Source organism: Microtus oregoni, unplaced genomic scaffold (assembly GCF_018167655.1).
Source record: "Microtus oregoni isolate MIOR12 unplaced genomic scaffold, Mior012 000010F_ref0000083, whole genome shotgun sequence".
Classification (NCBI taxonomy): domain Eukaryota; kingdom Metazoa; phylum Chordata; class Mammalia; order Rodentia; family Cricetidae; genus Microtus; species Microtus oregoni.
The window spans coordinates 224,846-245,314 of record NW_024543069.1 but is presented as its reverse complement, the minus strand read 5'-3'; the positions used below and the strand labels follow the sequence as shown (position 1 = coordinate 245,314).

At 43.0% G+C, this 20,469-nt stretch overlaps 1 protein-coding gene across 3 annotated transcripts in view; it reads right to left on the bottom strand.

Annotated features, from left to right (window-relative positions):
* Positions 1 to 20,469, bottom strand: part of Dclk2 (doublecortin like kinase 2) — a 123,984-nt gene that overhangs the window by 18,550 nt on the left and 84,965 nt on the right. For all 3 annotated transcript variants that reach the window (XM_041658984.1, XM_041658985.1, XM_041658986.1), the window contains 5 exons: positions 12,302 to 12,374; positions 11,474 to 11,582; positions 9,491 to 9,548; positions 2,589 to 2,708; positions 2,254 to 2,400 (listed from right to left, as the gene is read on the bottom strand). In XM_041658984.1, the coding sequence (XP_041514918.1) occupies positions 2,254 to 2,400; positions 2,589 to 2,708; positions 9,491 to 9,548; positions 11,474 to 11,582; positions 12,302 to 12,374 (507 nt within the window). The remainder of the gene's footprint in view (positions 1 to 2,253; positions 2,401 to 2,588; positions 2,709 to 9,490; positions 9,549 to 11,473; positions 11,583 to 12,301; positions 12,375 to 20,469) is intronic.

Genomic DNA, 20,469 nt, shown 5'->3' with positions numbered 1-20,469 from the left:
ATTTTGAGACTGGCTGCGGTATAGCTCTGTGATAGAGGGCCAGCATAAGCCAGGCCTCGGGTTAAATCCTTAGAACCCTGGACACACACAAATGTCTGGGACCAAGGATGGAGGTACTCTCAGGAAGCTAAGACAGGGTGATCTCAATGCCAGAATTCAGAGGTCAGGATCAGCCTTGAAAACATTGCACGTCACAATCTCTTAAACACTAAAGCTCAGAAGCAATGTCTCAGATCCTAAAGTATAACCTACTGAGGATTTAGGGGATGGGCTCCAACACCAACCACAAAACTCACTTATGTTTTACATATACTTTAAAAACATAGCTGGAAGATAATAAATTCATGCAGTATTTTACATTATTTTGTGTATGAAATGACATCTCATGGTATGGAATTTTCCGCTTGGTGACATGCTGGCACACAGAAAGTCTCCTTTGTTTTTGAGAGAGAATCTCACTTGGCAGTCCAGGCTAGCCTCAAACTCACTATATTACAGACATGTGCCACCATGCCTAACTTTCAAAGTACATTTTTTTTAATGCTTCCTAATTTCAGATCAGGGTTTTGTGGGTGGTAAACCTATGTAAATACCTCAAGGCAGAAGCCAGTAAGAAAAGAATTCTGCCTTTTTGTGATACCAGGGAGGGGTCCATATAGCATTGTTCCTAGTTTTCCTTGTAAAGGGAAAACTGTCCTGAAAATGGATGAGGAAAATGTCCTTAAATTCTTTACAGTGGGAGTGTATGTCAGTGACAGCAATCCTGATTTCCAGGAGCACTGCAAGGCTACAGAAGAAATCTGGTGGTGTTATGTTAAACTAAAGAGGGACAGCTTCTGCCGGCGGTTCAGCCATGGAAAATCCTGTGCAGATCAGAGTCATCTCCCACAGGAAAGCTAGCTGGCAGGCTGTGCTGGCATTTCCTGCTGCTACCAGAGCGCTTCTACTGTTAGCTACATCGTGCCTGGGTCCTTTGCTAACCAGATCCAGGCAGCCTGGAGGAGTCATAATCCGGAACTGATTGCTGGCCTCTCTTACAATCTTATGCCCATCTGCCTGCCATGCTTTGTGTAACAGATGCCCACGCTATGGAGATGCTGCTGCCTCACACGACAGAGGAGCCCACTCCGTGGAACTACTATGGTGCTAGGTGACAGTACAGGAAGTTCTCCACGTGTGGTACTATCTCTCAAGAGCCATCTGGGCAAGGGCATGCCTTACTGAAGTCCTGAAGAGCTGGAAAGGGAAGGAAGGCAGCGGCTGAGAGGTTGTGACCAAGAGAAGCGCCAAGACAAATGGGCTGTGCCAACTCCTGACCTCACTGCTGTGCAGCCCAAGGTGGCAGACTGCTCTGCAGGTCAACAGGCACCCTCTGCACCTGTCTAGAAGTACCCGCAGAGGACTGTTTGCATCTCCCACTGCCTAGCTACTGAGTGGAGAGGAACAACCACTGCTGTTCACAACAACCAATAGCTGTTCTGTTGCAGAAACTTAAACAAAACGGAAAGATGATGGGAAATAAACTGTTTCCTTCAAAGAGGGCAAGGGAGGGGACGGGAAGGGAGGGGACGGGAAAGGAGGGGAGGGGAAGGGAGAGGGCTACTTAGTCTTCCAGATGAACAAGATATGAGCGGTTAGCATTACCAAATGAGAAACTGACAGTCTGGGTTAGCAAAAATAAATATTTTTAAATTTTCAAATGAAAAAAGGAAGTCCCTGGGGTGATTGCAACATATCCCTTTTAACCATCATTTGTGTGGTGCCTGAGGTTAGTTACAATGATTTTTATTCAACTTCTGGCTAGCTGAGTAACCGAGAGTCACCACCAGGTATTACTCCACACATTTACAGTGTACCTGCTTGGCACTGTTCAAGATGTTAGGGAGAGAAGGATTATGACCTCCAGTCTACGGGACTTACAAATCCAAAAACTTTTCTCTTTACATATTATGTCATATATTCCATTACCATAACATGAATCAAAAATAAATGAAAATGTACTTTCTAATGTCTGGAAAACAAAATGCACATACTAAAAAAAACCATTAGGATTTTATGGGTGCATTCAGAACACCCCAGTCAGCTTGAACTTGCTGATTTTTCTTGCTTCCCTCCAGTGCTCTGTTCATTACTGTGATACTGGTTTACACTCTAATGTCACTTTTCATGTGTGATGGTTTTCACAGCATGGAGATCATTTTAAAAGGGCAGAAGCCTGAGTTGAAAACGAAACAGCAGAGATTCTGAACTCACCAGAAGGTTCTCAGGCTTGATGTCTCTGTGTACAATGCTGAGGCCATGCAGGTACCTGAGGGCATTGGCCAGGTTGTACACCATGGCACTGCCATCTCTCTCTGTGTACTTGGTTGAAGAAGTAATTGCATCAAAGAGATCTCCACCCTGTAGGACAGAAACGGAGATGCAGAGAAATGTCAACAGTCCAGTCCAGTGAGATAAGAAGGGGGTCACAGCAGTCTAGAGTAGGTGAAGGAAGGGCCACCCGTGAAACAGATGTGTCGGCTGTAGGATACTTTCTGACTAGTTCAAGCCCTGAGATTGACGCCAATGAAACCTGTCCGCCTTCTTACTTTGACGAGTTCCATCACTAGAAAGAGCTCAGTTGTGGTTTCCATCTCCTCGACCAACATGATGATGTTGGGGTGTTTCACTCGGCGCAGTATTGACACTTCATTCTCAATCAGATGTTCCTGTCAAACAAAGGACATGGAGATAGACATCAAAAACAACAGAAGCCTGAAGGGCACTAGACCATAGTCTTCATTTCTGACACCAACAGTAGCATGTCTCCTGACACAGGCCAACCAAACCTGCTTACTTAGTCCCCCAGGGATGGGTATCTCTTTGCCACTAAGACCCTTAAGAAACTGCCGTCTGAGTGTGCCCAGAGGGCTCATTGTTACCAAACTGACGCATACAGTGTATGACTCCATTCTAAGCAATGACGCTAAAGACAGAGTCCACACGGCACTGTGCCTTCTCAAAGTCAGCAAGACCAGAACCACTTTCTAATTTCAGTATTCCATGCAAAAATAATGACTAGGCATATTAGAAAATTTGGCAGAAAAGCTCTCAGGTTAAAATGTTTGGCTGTGACCCATATAAATTTTAATTTTATGCTAAAATTCATGAAAAATAAGCTTTCTTCTTCTATGAGTGGGTATGAAGTCATTCACCAGATGGGTGTTCCTTACACTTCGTATTTCAGAAATCTGGAAGGCGCCGGGCCACACCGCTCATTTTAACTGTAACCTGCTCTGCCATGAAAACACTACCTCAGTGTTGCTCAGCTGAGTGATGCCGACAAGAACTACTCTGTAGTAAAATGCTCACTTACAGAATTAAGAAATTATCCGCAAGCTACACAGTGAACATTCTGTTCTACATGCTGCACGTGTGGATCCTCACAAACTTCAATAACAAATCCATTTGAATTTAGAAAATGCTCAATAAAATTTGCAGACTGCTCTCTTCAGCATTCTAAATGCTGAAATAAGACTTCTCTATAGAAGACAGATCATCACTTATCATCTACATGCAGGCATATGCACATCTACGTAGGGGAGTGCGTGTGTTCCGGCGTGTGTGTTGCTGTGTTGCTAGATTTGCCCTTTACCATGGCTCTCAGAGCCAGATCTGGTGTTCTAACTTGGCATTTTAATACCTCGTTTCAGTCACCATTTCTGGTTTTCCTATATCTTTGGTGCATACATGTGTTTATGTTTTTACTCTAATTTAAATACCTCCTGACGATAGCTGGAGGAATAAATTATAAGAAATGAACAAATGCCACGCAGAGAACAAAATCTACTGCAAACTCCTGCACATGCTGAGTTGATATTCTTGAGCACTGAATGTACTATGCCTATCCAAGAAGTCACGGGCGGGATATGTGTCGGCAAAGGATAGCAAATGCCAAATCAAAAAATCAACCAGAAAACGACTCGCTAGTTGCCAGGCACGGAGCAAAGCTCTTGTGCAACGTTCTGACATTTTATCTTTATTTCAGTCCTTAGAGTTGGGGATGCAAGCCTAGTATTCATGCCTCCAAGTCCACATCTCTTGTACTGGGCATCACCACTTTTAAAAGGGAACCCCTGAGTGAAATTTTAAAGCTAGAACTTTTCAAAGTGAAAATGACAGCTGGAAAAATGAAGAAATTATTGTGTTGAAAAGATAGAAACAAACAGTAGCATCAGATCTTCAATGGAGATGAAGAGCCACACCAACTTTATATGAGGAGAAAACCTCTGTACTTCCTTTCACGGAAGAGGACTGGGAAGGCTTTTTGGGTGGTGTAGAACTCAACACTCCAAATCTCCTTGGAAAAGTATTAAGTCTCAAATCCTAACAAGCCATGGCTGGGCAGCTGGGGAGAGCTTACTATTAACAGCAAAAACACTGAGACCCCCAACCCTGGAAAGCAGCCACAGAGATCACACAAGGAAGATACGGAAGACCCTCCACACCTTTTCTACACCCTCAAGTGGAGGTTTCAGATGGAAAAGTGATGGTGGGAATTTGACTCACTCTACACCATGCAAAAACAAGAGCAGTTATCACCAGGTTTTTTGTTTGTTTGTTTGTTTGTTTTTGGTTTCTTGAGAAAGGGTTTCTCTGTGGTTTTGGAGCCTGTCCTGGAACTAGCTCTTGTAGACCAGGCTGGTCTCGAACTCACAAAGATCCGCCTGCCTATGCCTCCCAAGTGCTGGATTAAAGGCGTGCGCCACCACCGCCCCGCATAGGCTTGTTTTAAAACTACATAAATCTTGCCTTCTATCCCCAACCCTGCCATTTCCTCCTGCCCATTTCCTCCACTGTTAGGAGGGTCTATAAACTCATGTTCAGGGGCGGTTTAGGACGCCAATTTATAAATGTACAGCAGTCCATGTCAGCAGTGTCAGGAAGCTCTTTGTATGGAGTTAAAATATACTATCACATACTGAGACCCCTTCCCCAAATGACTATTATTTTCAACAAAAGGCACTCAAACAGTCCACTGTGGAACCTCTCTCAGCCGCGTTAGAAGGCTACTACTGGCAGTGTTAAGTTCAAACACTGAGCGAGTATTGGAACATGCTCCATATAAGTTATCCTTATATAAGCCATATTAACTTATTGCCCGTTCTTGACAACAGTCCTATCTAAGCACAGAATAGATATTTCTACTGGGATGTAGAAGTTGTTCCTCTGTTTCTCCATGGCTTTCTATTCCTGTCTATAAAGAAAGAATCCTTTTAAACCTACCACGGAAAGCTAAACAAAGTACTAATATAAAGCTATGCGATTTTCTCTCCCCAGTGCCCTGTGCAATTCACAGCAGATTTGACTCTGTTCTCCACAATATGTTTTTTCTAATCCTCTCTGCATAGAACACAAGTACCATGTGAACCAGGCTGACAATACTCATCTGCTGGTGAGGAGCCTCCCCCTACCCTTGAGCTAAGTGACACGTTCCTGGGCTGCCACCACCCTCCCCCCACACTTCCAACAACCATAGCTCTCCTGCTACCGTCTTCTGTTTGTGGGCTGGTCTGGAGTACCTAAACTTAAACATCCTAGAGGTGTGCACCTCACTTTCCAGCAAACAGCATAGTTAGAAAGGCACCCCAAACATCACCCACCAGTGCCTTCACAACTCACAGCTAGACTGATGAGGATAATACACCAAGGATAATACCAAGAAGACAGTGTGTTCAAATCACTGTGTGTGGTTTCCGGTATTTGAGTTTGTAGTGGAATTAAAACAGTAGTCACTCAAATGCATCAAGTCCTAATCCCCAGGTTTTATAAATATTACCATATCTGGAAAAGGCATTCAGAAATGTAAAGACAGCCCTGGATTAACCCAGATGAGTCACAGCAGCCTTCTAAGAAAGAGGAAGGAGAATTCACACAGATGTAGGAGCAGCAGTAAAAGCCCAAGACTGTCAGTCACCACAACATGCTCAGAGGCCAGAAGCATTCTCCCCAGGAGCCCCAGAGAAAGTGCAGATTCCCGATTTCTAGCCGCCAGAACCATGAGAGGATAATTTCTGTTGATTTACTCCAACAGCTCAAAACTAGCATAATATACTCTTGGGTTTATGTCCTATCTGGGTTCATAATATGCAGATAATGAATGCAAAGCATCTATAAGGTAAGGAGAGAACAATTCAGGGCTTCTTTACTGTGGAGATTCAGTCAATGCTCATTTAGGATGAGGGGATCTTAGGACAGAAGAGGATGAATCCTAACACGATACCAAAGCCTTCCATGTTTGTCAATCGAGTCACAAGGCAGGGCTTCAAAGATCTGCTTATGGGAACCCAGTGCACTCTGAGCCTCTGGGCCTTCGTTCAGTCCCTTCTGACCACCTGGCAGGTTTTCCTTTCATCACGGCCTGCTGAAAACGTGCCACAAGTCCAAGACCAGCACAAATGTTTCTTCTGTATATCGATATGATGGGCATGTATGTGTGGATGCAGAAGGTGTGTAGAGGCCAGAGCAATCATAGGGGTCAGAGGACAACTTCAGGCCATCATCACCTTCACCTTGTTTGAGAAAGGTCTCTGCTCTGTATGCCAGGCTAGCTGGCCCATGAAGTTCCAGAGATTCTCTTGTCTCTGCTCAATGGGATTGCAGATGCATGAGCTACATGACCTGCCTTTCCACAGCTTCAGGGCATTGAACTTAGGACCTCTGGCTGCATGGGAGACACTTTAACCCATTGAGCCATCTCTCCTTTCTCCTCAAATGCATCCCACCCGTGGCATCCTCACTGAATGTCAATTCCTCTTCTGTAAGCTTTCCTGGCGCTCACATCCTACTCAGAAGCATTGTTCTTAGTTCTTGCGGTGAGGTACCTACTCCCAGCATTGTGTCTTACACAGAGGACACACACCAAGATTCAAGTGAGTGAATAATTTAATCTAATGATGTTCCTGTATATTAGAAGAAGAAACAGAAGACAAGAATGAATGAGGTATTTCCCCAATTGAGACACAGAGGTGCACGGCAGATTGGCCGAAGTACAGGCTGCCCCCAAATTCAAGTCAGGACTTTGCCTCTGTTGATCTGCAGGAAACTATTTAACCCAAATCTCTGCTTCCTCCTCTGCCCAGCTGGTGTGTTTTGAGTCATAACTATGAAAAGTCCCTATATTCCCAAAATGGTGATTATTTTCAACACACGAGTTTTCTGCCTAAAACTCACAAAGCAGAGGAGACCAATGTTCCCCATAATAGTGGCTAGATGATCCCCTAAAATTTTGTAAACAAATTATGCTAATTTTAATAAAAACATAATTTCACAGTGGAAAAAAATCAACTTATGTGCAGCATGAAGTTTTTTAATTATAATTTTATACAATGTTGATATGGAATTTATTGGTCAAATATGCAAAATGTAAAAATTTCAGAGAAGCATAAGATCATGAGCTGCAAAAACAGATCCATATTCAGTAATGAGACGTGGCCTATTCTCATGTGTCTAGGCAGTCACTGTATCAGATTAAATTCTTGCATGCAATTATCTTTAACAATGAAAAATAGCTGCTTACATCTTAACCATTATCCTTAATATTTTTAAAGAAAATGTAATAGTCTTATAGAACAGGGGCTATATCATGACACACTATGCTTAACTGCCTCAAAAATGGAAAGACTAACAGCCACATATAGAGATAGCTACATTTGAGAATTAATAAAACCATTAGAATTGTAAACAAAGAGGGCCAGCAAGAGATGGCTCAGCAGGTAAAAGTGCTTGCTGCCCAACTCAAGACCTGAGTTTGTTTCCTGAGACCCAAATAATGGAAGAAGACTGACTTAGGCAAGCTATCCTTGGAATATGCACACATACACACACATACATGTACATAAACACACTTTACAAAACACATAACACAACATATACACATACACACACAGATTAAGAAAAATGAACATTAAAGTGTTTAAAGAATATGCAAAAGCACGTAAGATCAGACAGAAGTAAACATGCAGAAAAGGGCCATCTTACACCTTTGCTTTGTTGGCAATGACAAGAGAAAATAATAAATGAAAAGTTTGTCTACTAGGTAGAAGATTTTTCTAAAACTTCCTTAACCCTATTTTAAATTTTCGGTTGATATTACATAGTTTCATAAATGCCCACTAAATCTAGGAGTTTTGTTTTTTTTATTTTGGCTTTGTTTTAGCAATTTCACAATGTAAAGTCAGTACTACCACAACACCCTCCAATTATAAATTCCAAAGTCTTCTGGCATGCTAACAATGTTGACAGTAACACATGTCAGTTCTTTCTACACACACTGGCGCCCTGTACGTGTTTTCCATTCCACGACCCCACCAACCACTGCCTTGTGTCGTACACACTATCAGTCAACATATTCAGAGGAAGAACAAACAGAGACACAGATGACTTAAACATTTGTCAAGGGTCACACTGCAGGAAGTAAAACCAGGATTGACTTTGTATACTCTGGCCCTAGAGTAACTTTACAACAGGATCACAATTCGAAAACATAATTCTAAAGTGTCTGATGGCCACACTAAGAAATATGACAAACAGGAAATATTAACTTAAAAGTATAACAGTCCATTATATTTAAAATAGTCTACCATGTAGTAACACAGAAAAAACATTATTGAGGTACTTCTTTATATATATATATATATATATATATATATATATATATATATTTTTTAAAGCACCAAGTCTTCAAAATCCATTGTGTACTTGAGCCCACAGCTTATTTAAGACTTGTATCAGTCAGCAGCTCCACCTGGTGTTAGACTACAGCGCCACAGTCTTTTCCTGTAAGAGACCTGCTACCACAGAGGAACACCACAGGTTGGCAGCGTCTGCCTATTTACCGTCATCAGTCAATCCTTCCTACCGCAGTCTCAGAGCAGGACAGAGAGAAATGGGCACTTGTGCCTGAAGGAGTCACTTCAGGCACAAGGGACAAGGCCAGACCATTCCTGGCCCTGATAAGGAAACCAAGGTTTTCCTCTAGCCAATACCAGCTGCCTCATAAGACTAGAGGTGTTCAAGCTTGGGGCTCCTCCAGCCTAATACAAGCCCATGAACATAGCATCCGACTGGGCCCTGGGTAGCACCTGGGAGCCTTTTGTCTCTGCTGTGGGAACCTTGTTTTCTGCCAGCTTCCTGAAGCTGGAAGGCCAACTCTTAGCATGAAAGTAGGTAACATTTAATGACCCTCAGTTCTAGCCTTTTAAATGTTGCTGGATTTGAGATGAGGAATTTCCCAGAAAAGAGCATTTTATGTTTTTATAGGTATAACCAAGATCAATAAACTTACCGTCTTAGAGTTAAAGTTGCTGGGAACAGCAGGGTGAACACTATTACTTCCATTGCTGTCACTGACAGGAAATCTCCCTCCACAAAGGCCTCAGGTCCCCACGTAAACACCCCCCTCTCCGTGAACCCCCACATTCTTTCTACGTAGCAGTTGCACATACTATACCTTTCCACAGCATTTGGCCTTGTCTATGATCTTTAAAGCAAACTCTTTTCCAGTGGACCTAGGAATGATCAGAGTGAGGACCATTAACACTGTAAATCAGAATAAACTTTCCTTCCCAACTTCCTCTCCAGCACCGACACTTCTGACCCGTAGACACACAGTATGGAGAGGGGTCAGAGGAGGAAGGAAGTCCCAAAAAAAGAAAAGAAAAAAACAAAGCCAGGCTGATTAAATCTTTTACATTATTAACTCATACTGAAGTATAAATCTCAAGACAGGTCTCTAAGAAGAATAAATAAAAGTAGATCAGATTAACGGGAGAAAATACTCAACAACCTGACTCTATAGTTGAAAACTGCAGTCCTTTTAGTCCTTACTTTTACTCAACACCTTCAGCAAGATCTGGCGGTAGATTATTCCCACCCTATGAGACCCCACCTGGCACTGAAGAAATCATTTACTTGACACAAAAATCTTAAATCTTAATCCAATACTATTTGTTACTCGATATTAGCATACTTAAATTTAAACAGGCCAAAAAATTACTCAAATATAAACAGTTTAACAGAGGCCATCACAGTATTCTTAGAAAGTATTCAGAAGATATGCGCTTTCTCATCTGCAGATCTTTCTGCCAAAGTCCACAGGGATGAGGCCCAGCCTGGAAAAGAAGTAAAAAAAATTCCTCCCCTTGGGCTGGAGAGATGGCTCAGAGGTTAAGAGCACTGACTGCTCTTCCAGAGGACCTGAGTTCAATTCCCAGCAACCACATGGTGGCTCACAGCCATCTGTAATGAGATCTGGTGCCCTCTTCTGGCCAGCGAGGATACAGACAGGCAGAACACTGTATACATAAGAAATAAATAAATCTTTAAAAAAAAAATTCCTCCCCTCATGTTATAAACCACATTTCTAACAGGTCCTTGGAAGTACATTTAAATGCCTCATTGTTTTTTTGGGGAGCAATCTGTGCACCAGAGCTCTGTAAAAGGCTTCAAGAACAGGGGTTTTCTTACATAGCAATATATAAGGGAAAGTAAACCATCATTGAAGATCCGATAGGATGGACTAACTGCAATTATCAGGACCTTCTAGAAAACCTGCCATAACTATAAAACTCAGCTATTCAAAGCAGGTAGGATAGTGTTCTATAGACACAAAGTCTTTATTGTGCATCCACCATGACTTTCATATTGTTTTAGAAGGCTAAGAACAAGCAGAATTGGTCCCTTCTGATCTCTCAGTCGTGGCTTGTTTATCCAGAGCTATGGGTCTAGTTCAGCACTGCTGTGGAGGTCCAATGAAGTAACACAGTGCATGGGGCAGAGCCCGATGTGGGCCTTACAGAAGGTTTTCTTCTTCCAGTGGCTCATTTTCCTCCTCACTTTTCTCTAGGCGGTGGGTGAGTTCTGAATGTTCTGAACGTCCTTTAGACCACATGCATACAAAACAATTTATGTATATAACTGCAAATAAACTGCTTGGGACTAGTCCCAAGGGCAGATTATTTTAGGAAAGGAAAAAGAGACATTTCCCAGAAAGGCCTTTCATTCATGTGTTAGTTTGAATGTTACTCCCTATAAACTCATAGGGAGTAACACTATTAGAAGGTGCGGCTTTGTCGGAGTGGGTATGGACTTGTTGGAGAAAGTGGGTCACTGGGGGGTGGGGCTTTGAGGTGTCTTATGCTCAGGACACTGCCCGGTGAGTCAGTTGTCTTCCTGTTGCCTCTGAATCAAGATGTAGGACTCTCAGCTGCAGCACCACATCTGCCTGCATGTTGTCATGTTCTCCACCTTGATGATAAAGGACTGAACCTCTGAAACTGTGAGGCCCCTCACTTAAATGCTTCCCTTATAAGAGTTTCCGTGGTCATGGTGTCTCTTCACATCAATAGAAACCCTAACTAAAACAATTCAGTAATTTAAGAATAAACTCCAGAGGGAAAACTGTATCTCTGGGGGAACAAATTCAGCCACTCACCTGTCCATGCACTCTTTAACTACTGCAAAGTTGCCATCACCAATGACCTTCCCGATTCTGTATTTCTCCAGAAGGGTGAAGGACTCAGAGCACCTGTTCCCATTCACACCTGCAACCAAGGATAGACACAGAGTCAGACGGAAATTTCTTTCATATCGATTCCTACGTACTTGGGAAATAATGCAAGGCAATTATTTATAGGTCTATAGCGAAACTAAAGAAAATTCATCAGCATGTTTCCTAAATAGAATGCCTGAATCACCAGTTTCCTTTTGACCTTGTTGGTTACAATGAATAAGCAGCCTAACAAACCCTGAAATGCCAGCTAGGGAAATCTAACCTAACCTCTTCACAAATCCTCTCTTGGGCAAGAGAAGGCTGGATTCTACCTGAGGAGTACTCTTGAGAGAGTTTAGTTCTAGCAAAGGAAGTCCTATCAAAGTACGACACTGTGTTGAGGCCAATTCCTGGCTCAAAGCCTTCTCAGAAAAAGTGTGCTAGGCTGTGAGTTAAGATCAGACCACTTCCAGGCAAAGCAGAACATACTTGTGTTCATCTAACTGAGAGAATGGAGAAATACCTAGGAATTGAGAGCACAAGACAGTAATCCCAGGTCTCAGATCTGAAACAGGGATAATGTGGTTTATAGCAAAGAGACACTACACACCCTCAGGTGACTCCACCCTCAACACCTAAAACTAACTGGGCTATCAGGTGGACACATCATGTCCCGATTTAGGAAGAATGTGGCACAGGTGGGATTATGATTACCACCAAGTTCAGACAGATGATTTCCTTTATAAAGATAATGATCAGATTGAGAAGCACCTTCAGGGCTCATGCAGCGTTCAAGTTCAGGTCCACCGTTCACATTGGAAGATGATCTGCCCTGAGCAGAAATCTGCGAGAAGAAGAAAATAACCATTGATTATGAGGATACATTTACAAATCATTAGCTCCCTAGTTCTTACGTGATAAGATGGTATTTATAGAATTTCAACTGACTGATACCAGAAATAATACAGAATTTCCTCCTTTTTCCCTTTATACAACATAACACATTAATAAATGTATTTCACAGATATAGTCTCAATTCACATTTAACATCACAAAAATTCATACTGTACTACTTTTTAAAATTAACTGCTACTTTTGACTTCAACAAAATAAAGCATGCTTTATGACATCACAGCTAAGCAGACACCAAAATTAGTGCAAATGTAAGTCTCAGCACCACAGAGAATTCTAATAGATTAAATCTCCAGCCAGCTCTTACAAAACTATCAGATTCTCAGGATTTAACCTTTTTATTTGTCTTGTCCTATTTTATTTATATTTTGGCACTGAAATTGAAAGTGGCACCAGAATTGATAGCACTGTACAAGAAAATATCTAAAAGTTGAGATGTTTAAAAGCAAATTCAAAGAGGAGACTAAGAGGAGGCTTAGAAACAAACACAAACGCCAGGCACACCTTTAATCCCAGCACTCAGGAGGCAGAGGCAGGTGGATCTCTGTAAACTCAAGGCCAGGCTGGTCTACAAGAGCTCCAAAGCTACAGAGAAACCCTGTCTTGAAAAACCAAAATAAATAAATAAATAAAAAACAAACAACAAAACAAAACATATTTTGTTCCCTACGGCTACCTCTGGGGTCAGATCGCCCCCCGGGGTTCACCTGGCCTCTTGCGCTTTTCATGTCTCCCATTCCACAAGCTGTTAGAGAATTTTAGGGACCCAAGAACTCCAATGGGTCTTTTTTCCCAACAAAATAAGCTCAGATCTTCAGCCTGGCATCTAGGCCATGGGCTGTCTCCCCCTCCTAGCCAGTACAACCCTAACTCAAATAATTTCCTTTATTTATTTGTTACTTAAACTTCCCAAGTCTAACTTTCGCTCTCAAAAGGCAAAGCAGCAGTCCCCAGTCTGAACTTTAGAGAACTGAAACAAGCTCACCCCTGTAAAACCACTGAGCAAAGTCACTGATGTGGCACATTAATTCAACCACAGATAGGAGTGCTTTCCCTCCAAATGCCTGACACAGAGCTAAAATGATTCTCTAGTAAATAACTTTTTAATTTGTTAAATCATTCATTCCAAGCTGATTCCCCTGCCAATAAAATCCTTCCTAAACTGAAAATTGCCAGAGAAATCAAAGTTCCAACTTAAGCTACTATCAGCCTGGTTCTATTTGTTTGTGACAGGTGTCTTACTGTACATGTAGCCCATGTTCACACTGAACTCATGACCCTTGTGTAAACCTCCTCCTGAGTGCTGGGATTACAAATATGCACTGCCATTCCCAGCACCCTCACTCTTGGTGGAATAAAGAACGAAATTTTCTGCAGTTAAATCTCAAAGATAAATAAAAGTAGCCCTGCTGATCACTCCCAGGACTCTGAACAAACAGACTGGAAGCTGGGTCACCAAAATCTAAGAAGTAACAGGGACAGGGATCTGTGCACCACACGTCTAAATCTCATTGCCCAGAAAGAGGTCAGGAATGGACACCTGTCATCTGTCTCCAGCGCTCAGAACTCAGGACACAGGTCCCCACACTACTTCTGGGATGTTAGGACCAGCCGCACTCAGCTTTCCTGCAAGCAGTAACATTCTGCTAAGTCCCTTTCTTTCTGAATGTCCTGATTGAGACCAGGACTCCCTAAAGCCCACATTTACTTCCACACATACTTGCAAGTCCTGCAGTGTTTATCCACTGAGTTCCTGTGGACCTTAGTAACTTCCTTACTGTTTATTTTAGAAAGCCCCTCTCCTCTCCTATCCCAGTTCCTTGTAAACCTGCTTTGTACTGTGAGTCTGGGGTAAGATAAAGCATGGAAAGAAAACAGGAAATAGAACAGGTGGTGGAAGCCAGTTCTCTGACAAACAAAAAGTGCCAGAAGGGAAAGCAAGCAGTCAGTGTGAAAGGCAGAGGCGCCCTGTGGAGGGAGAGCACACAGTGCTAGCTAGATTCCTGTGCATCCAACAGAACCTTCCATGAATCACCCTTAGTTGTAGCTTTTTTAGCAAATGACAGCCACCATTTTTCAACTCTCATATTGACATTTTTTTTAAGTGCTAAATCTTTTCAAAATCCCTGTATTGAGTTAATAGAAGTGACTTATCCAATATATTCCTCTACTTGGAAACAAGGCTTTCATTTTTTTTTTAAAAAAGTCATAAAATAATACTAAAGCGGATAATTTTACTGTGGCACGGATGAAGAGCCCAAGACATAATAAAATATCTAAACTTTTCCTTTCTTTCCTCACTGTTCAGTCGGATCTACAGCGACACACTGTGCTGTGCCAAAGGATGCAGATGAAGAGACACGACCATTGGTAATCCTGACCATGACTGACAATCCTATGAGCAGACATACAGCACAGTTAAAAACACTCCGTGAAGCCTGCCTATGCCATGTCAGGGGCTGAAAGCCTGAAGTCAATGTGGAAGGGCTAGGAGAGGGAGTCACTTTGTGCAAGATCTCACTAAAATATACCTTCTAATCACTCAGTTTAGGATTAAAGTCACCATGAAGCCTGGCTCTCCAGGACCATAAAAGCTGGTTTTTCATTATGCTCTGCAGAAGGGCAGTGGTTGAATAGAAACATTTATAGAAGGCATAATATTCCCTGTGGTCTGGAGATACACAGACAAAGAGTAATGAAAACACAGGAAGCCGCAATGACTATTAAAAGTTCTATTTCTTTTGCAAATATTTTTTTTCATTTCCCTGTCCCTACTAAAAGAATTACCCACATACTCAATTCATTTGAGATATGTAGCTTGTTAATGTTGATAAACAGAACCCACTGTGTATGTAAATAAGAAGCAAGACAGTGGCTAGCTTGACAGCTGTGTGGGATGTGCCGACTTGAACCCACCCGTCTCTGAGCACACCTCCATAGACTGCGGTCGGTCAAAATCAGCTAGAACTCTGTCCTGTCCATGAGTGAGCCCTTCGAGTAAGAAAGAGACTGGAGGTACCACATGCCTTCACTGTGAATTTCATAATCTCTAGGATCCAGGGTGTCGTGGTTGTCACTGCAGCGACCTCTAAGTCTAACTTCACCCAGTTACTTCTAATGTTACTAACATGAAGGGCTTCCAGTGTCCTGTGTTCACGACCAAAGGAGCATTGAACACAAACACATTCGAATAAAGTTCTAAGTTGTACACACTGGTTTGCATGGTGAACCCTCATCTACCCTAATGGGTTGCAGCCCAGGAGGCTGAACTATCCCCAAACTCACCAAACTAACCGAGTAACCACCATGTACAAACAGCATCTGGTATTCAATGCCATGATTTATTTTGTTAGGGCACCAAAGTCTTCAAAACTACTTAATCTGCCTCTTTGTTTCTGTTTCTGTCTAACAAAATCAATTATGTTCAAAGATGAAGTCACCACACAGTGTTTCTGGGGAAATGAAAAGCACCTCAGAGTGGCCACTTCCCTATTCTGAAAATTATTAACTTAGTTTTAAATACACCAGAAAAGCCAAAGCTCCAGGGAGAAGCGGCAATGTCTAAGGTCGGCAGCTACTGTGGGTTTACATTTCACGGCTGTGGAAAGAGGGCTCCAAGTTCAGGAGGTCAGAGAGTTACGTTTTAGCTCTGCCAATCAGGCAGCACTTTCATCACACCTCACAAATCTGGGACGCCTTTCACCACCAGCAGACCCAGGAGACACCATCAGATAAAACATCAGCACGCCAGACAGTTTATAATAGCAAGATGTTGGTGATATTCCACATGGACTTTGTTCTTCCTCCTTTCAACCAGCAAGAACACTCACCACAGAGAGCTCCCAGGCTTGGAGCTCTGCATCAAAACTCAGGCATTTAAAACCTGTGTGTGCCCTGACTCTGAAGCCTGAAGTTACAGCTACCTTAAAAGTCTTCAGTTTGGACAGATGATGAATTAAAGTCCAGGGAGGTGCTTTCCTCATCTGTCTGGCAGTCGATGACACATTTAGTACTCTTTATTGCCTATCTGCGTCCCTGCCCCAAATGCCGTGATTTAAGGAGAGTATGTAATCCTGCAGAAGAAAGCTGCCAGCCTCATCCAAGGGACTCTAAAGTGCCTTGCCAAAGAAAAGAAATCACAGGCTGAGGTCAAGGACAAAGCCAGAAACGTAGGATTAAGAGGGGAGGGGGTTCCAAGACCTGAAGAAAAAAGATTGGCAGGGAATGGATGGTTCAGACTATAGGTGAAAAGTTTGGGAAAGAGAACAGAGCAGTAGAACTGATGAGGAGACAGACGGTCGTCACCTTCAAGCAGGCACACGCACAGGAATTTGGGGAGATCAGAGTGGAAAAGAAAGGCAGCCTAAAACTAAAGTTCTGCATGGTTAGCAAAAAGATGGAAATGGGGGATTGCTGCTAAGGCAGCTAGACCCTGAGCTGGACCCTCCTCCTCCCATGCTGAACTGGCTGACCTGTGTGACTTTTTTTTTTTTTTTTTTTTTTTTTGGTTTTTCGAGACAGGGTTTCTCTGTGGTTTTGGAACCTGTCCTGGAACTAGCTCTTGTAGACCAGGCTGGTCTCGAACTCACAGAGATCTGCCTGCCTCTGCCTCCCAAGTGCTGGGATTAAAGGCGTGCGCCACCACCACCCGGCCCTGTGTGACTTCTAAGACACTGTGGGAATATAAGGTCTGGCTCCCAAAGTTAAGTTAAAGAAACAAGAGCTGTCTGGCATCCTTTTCCTGTCACTTAGTTCCAGGAAAAGTTAGCAGGCACCGTTTGAGGACATAAAGTTAACCCGTGGAGAAGTCCATGGGGGAGGAACCAGGGCCTTCTGGACCTCCAGGGGGTGTGGATCTGAGCCCACAGGTCAGGTTCTTGCGCCTCTACAATGAATTACACAGAGTCAGTCAATGACAGGAGAGGAGACAGTTCATTAAGGGAGACATAGAGGAGCCTGGAGATGTGGCCTATCTTCTCTGTGGCTCAGCACTCTGTGGGCAAGAAAAAAGGGTTGGGGTGAGGTCTGAGGTGACCTTTTATGGGTTGTTAGCGTAGTGCTCCTGCTCTCTTAGCTGAAGGAAGTTCAGTAAACTAAATTTGCCAATCTTTTCCCAGCTGCCCTTTACCTTTGGTACGTTAACCTGTAAAACCTCCTCTTCCAGTTTCTATTGCCCTGCCTCTAACCCAACTGTCAGCAAAGGAAGAAGTCACCTGATAGGTGGATACCCCATTCCTATCAAGCCTCAGGTGACTCTACCCTGATGTGTACCTCACCAACTAGCAATGAAAGAGTCTGCCCATAACCCCTAATTAGTCTGCCCCTGAAACCCAACTCCAAAGAACCCGTGAGGAGATAAGTATTTACTGTTGTTAAGCCATTAAGTGTTGGGATACATGAAAAGGACGTGGAAGCAAAGAAGGGGCGATTTGGGAAGTAAAGTCAGTAATAGGCAGGAGGAAGCAGTGAAATGTGAGCCTCTCTACCCTTTCTGAACCTCCCTTCCCTCAGCTACAAAACTTAGGACCTGTTTGTAACAAACCTTCTGAAGCCTGAACTCCATCCCAGAGCGCATGGCCGGTGATGGGGGCTCTGGAATCTGTATGAACCACAAGACTATGCCTCATGTGCCTGCAGCTTCCTGGATTCCAAGAACGTTCCTTAGGATCCTTAAGGATTAAGAATGTTCCTTAGGATTTTTACTCTCTTGGAGCTAGGGGTTCTTGGCCAGAATATTTCTAAGAACATAAAATAAAGGAAAAGAAAAACTCAGTCTGACTTCTCCCAAGTTTACCTTCCTTCTTACACACTATTGTGCACTTACGTGTTCCATTTGAAATTTCCGTCATGTGAGTCTGAACCTAGAGACCCCACAGTTAGAGTAAGAATATCAAAGATGTCCTAAGTGTTTTCTCAGTGTTGAGTCTATCTCAGAGCCTCAGTCCAACCTATGAGCCCTCCTTTTTTGTTTTGCTTTGTTTTTGAGACAGGGTTTCTCTGTGTAACTTTTGGAGTGTGTCCTGGAACTCACTTTGTAGACCACGCTGGCCTAGCTAGAACTCACAGACATCTGCCTGCCTCTGCTTCCAGAGTGCTGGGATTAAAGGCATTTGCCATCACCGCCCAGCTGAACCCTCTTTTTATAGGAAAGAGCAACATATGACTTGCCCAAGGTCACATAGGCAGTGGCAGGCCACATCAACACCAAACCCAGACAGTCTGACTGGATACCCTGTGTCTGCCTCTAAACCAGAGAGAGCTGACTCAGGTGTCCACAAGGCTGCACACTAGCTTCTCTCGTTCTACCTCAACCCTCTGATCAAAGACTTTGGTCTTAGTTGCCAAGGGATTCACAGAATTCTTTAACAACTAGAGGATGGAAAAAAAAAAAAGCCCGAGAGCACCAGGAGACTAAGCACCCTTGTAAACCTTCACGAATTGGCCTCACTGCAAAGAACTCTTGGTGCCAAGATTATGAGAGGTAGCCAGACACCTGCTGTGAAGGAGACTCCTGTCTGAACTGTGTGAAGGCCAAGTCAACCTATAAGCCCTGCTTGCCAAGAACAAGTAACTTCACGGAATGCTGGGGGCTGTTGTTTATCCAAGATAAACAAGGTTGGTTACCCCAACTGGAAAGGATGTGCTTGATCACACATAGGTGGGAGGTACATAGGCAGGAAGTAGGTCAGCATGTATGCTTGCTCCCAACTGGACGAAGGTAGGAAGAACTGTAGCCTTGTGGGTTCTGATTTTATGAGCACCTGGCTAACCTAATTCAGTGTCATTCTCCGGGAATATACAGGCTTGCCCTCTGTATGCTGTGAATATATTTTATTAGCACTGGTTAATAAAGAGGCTGCTTTGGCCTATGGCAGGAAAGAGTATATATAGGCAGGAAAACTAAACTGAATGCAAGGAGAAAGAAGGCGGAGTCAGGCAGATGTCAAGGAGCTGCTGAAAGAGAAAGACACCCAGAACCTCACTGGTAAGTCACAGGTTCATGACGATACACAGACTAATAGAAATGAGTTAATTTAAGATATAAGAGCTAGCTGGAAATACATTTGAGCCATTGGCCAAACAGCATTGTAATCAATATAGTTTTTGTGTGATTGTTTGGGTCTGGGTGGCCAGGAAATGAAAGCACAGTCTCTGTTTACATAATGGCGCCCAAACAATTGGGGCTAACTGGCATGGCCCGACACCCACTTTGGCCCAGGATTAGGAAGAAAGTAGCTGAAAGCAAGCATGCCAGTTGCTCAACACTCTGGGCAAACAACGAGATCAGGTCTGTTAGGCAGGCACAGGCAGGAGAGCATTGTGAACTCCCACTGCCACACACAGAGACACTTCCAGACCGCCCAGCATGCTGCATGGCAGATTTAGGTTTTACTCTGACAAAAAAAGGTTTATGTGTTGTATGGTGTTTCCCAGAGTTGATGTGTAAGCACGGCTCCAATCCAGCAGTCCCAGAACTGGCGGTAAACATATCTCCATCATATTGAAAGCCTGAGAGAGGTGGAGCCAGCATCCGGGGCCTCCGTGACCACACTGCTTACCATTTTAAAAAAAGATCCTGGTCAGAAAAGGATTTCAGATATACAACAGGACAGATTCAGACATAAAAGATCTCTAAACAAGACATAATGTGTTTAAAAAATGCACATAGGGAGAGAGAAGAAAAAGATTATAGACAGTTATAAAAAGAAAATAGTTTTTAAAAATAAAACAAAGTCTTTAAAGAGACAATAAATATAATACTGACACTCATAGGTTAAAGGAGTAAAGATAATAAAATATTAAAAAGTCATAGAGGAAAAGAAAAGGCACATAAAGATGGAAAATTACAGAGTCTGGATTATGTATATTATTGTGTTTTCTTTGAACTTTTTGTTTTTTTTTTTAAGAAAACAAACTATCGGGGCTGGAGAGATGGCTCAGTGGTTAAGAGCATTGCCTGCTCTTCCAAAGGTCCTGAGTTCAATTCCCAGCAACCACATGGTGGCTCACAACCATCTGTAAAGAGG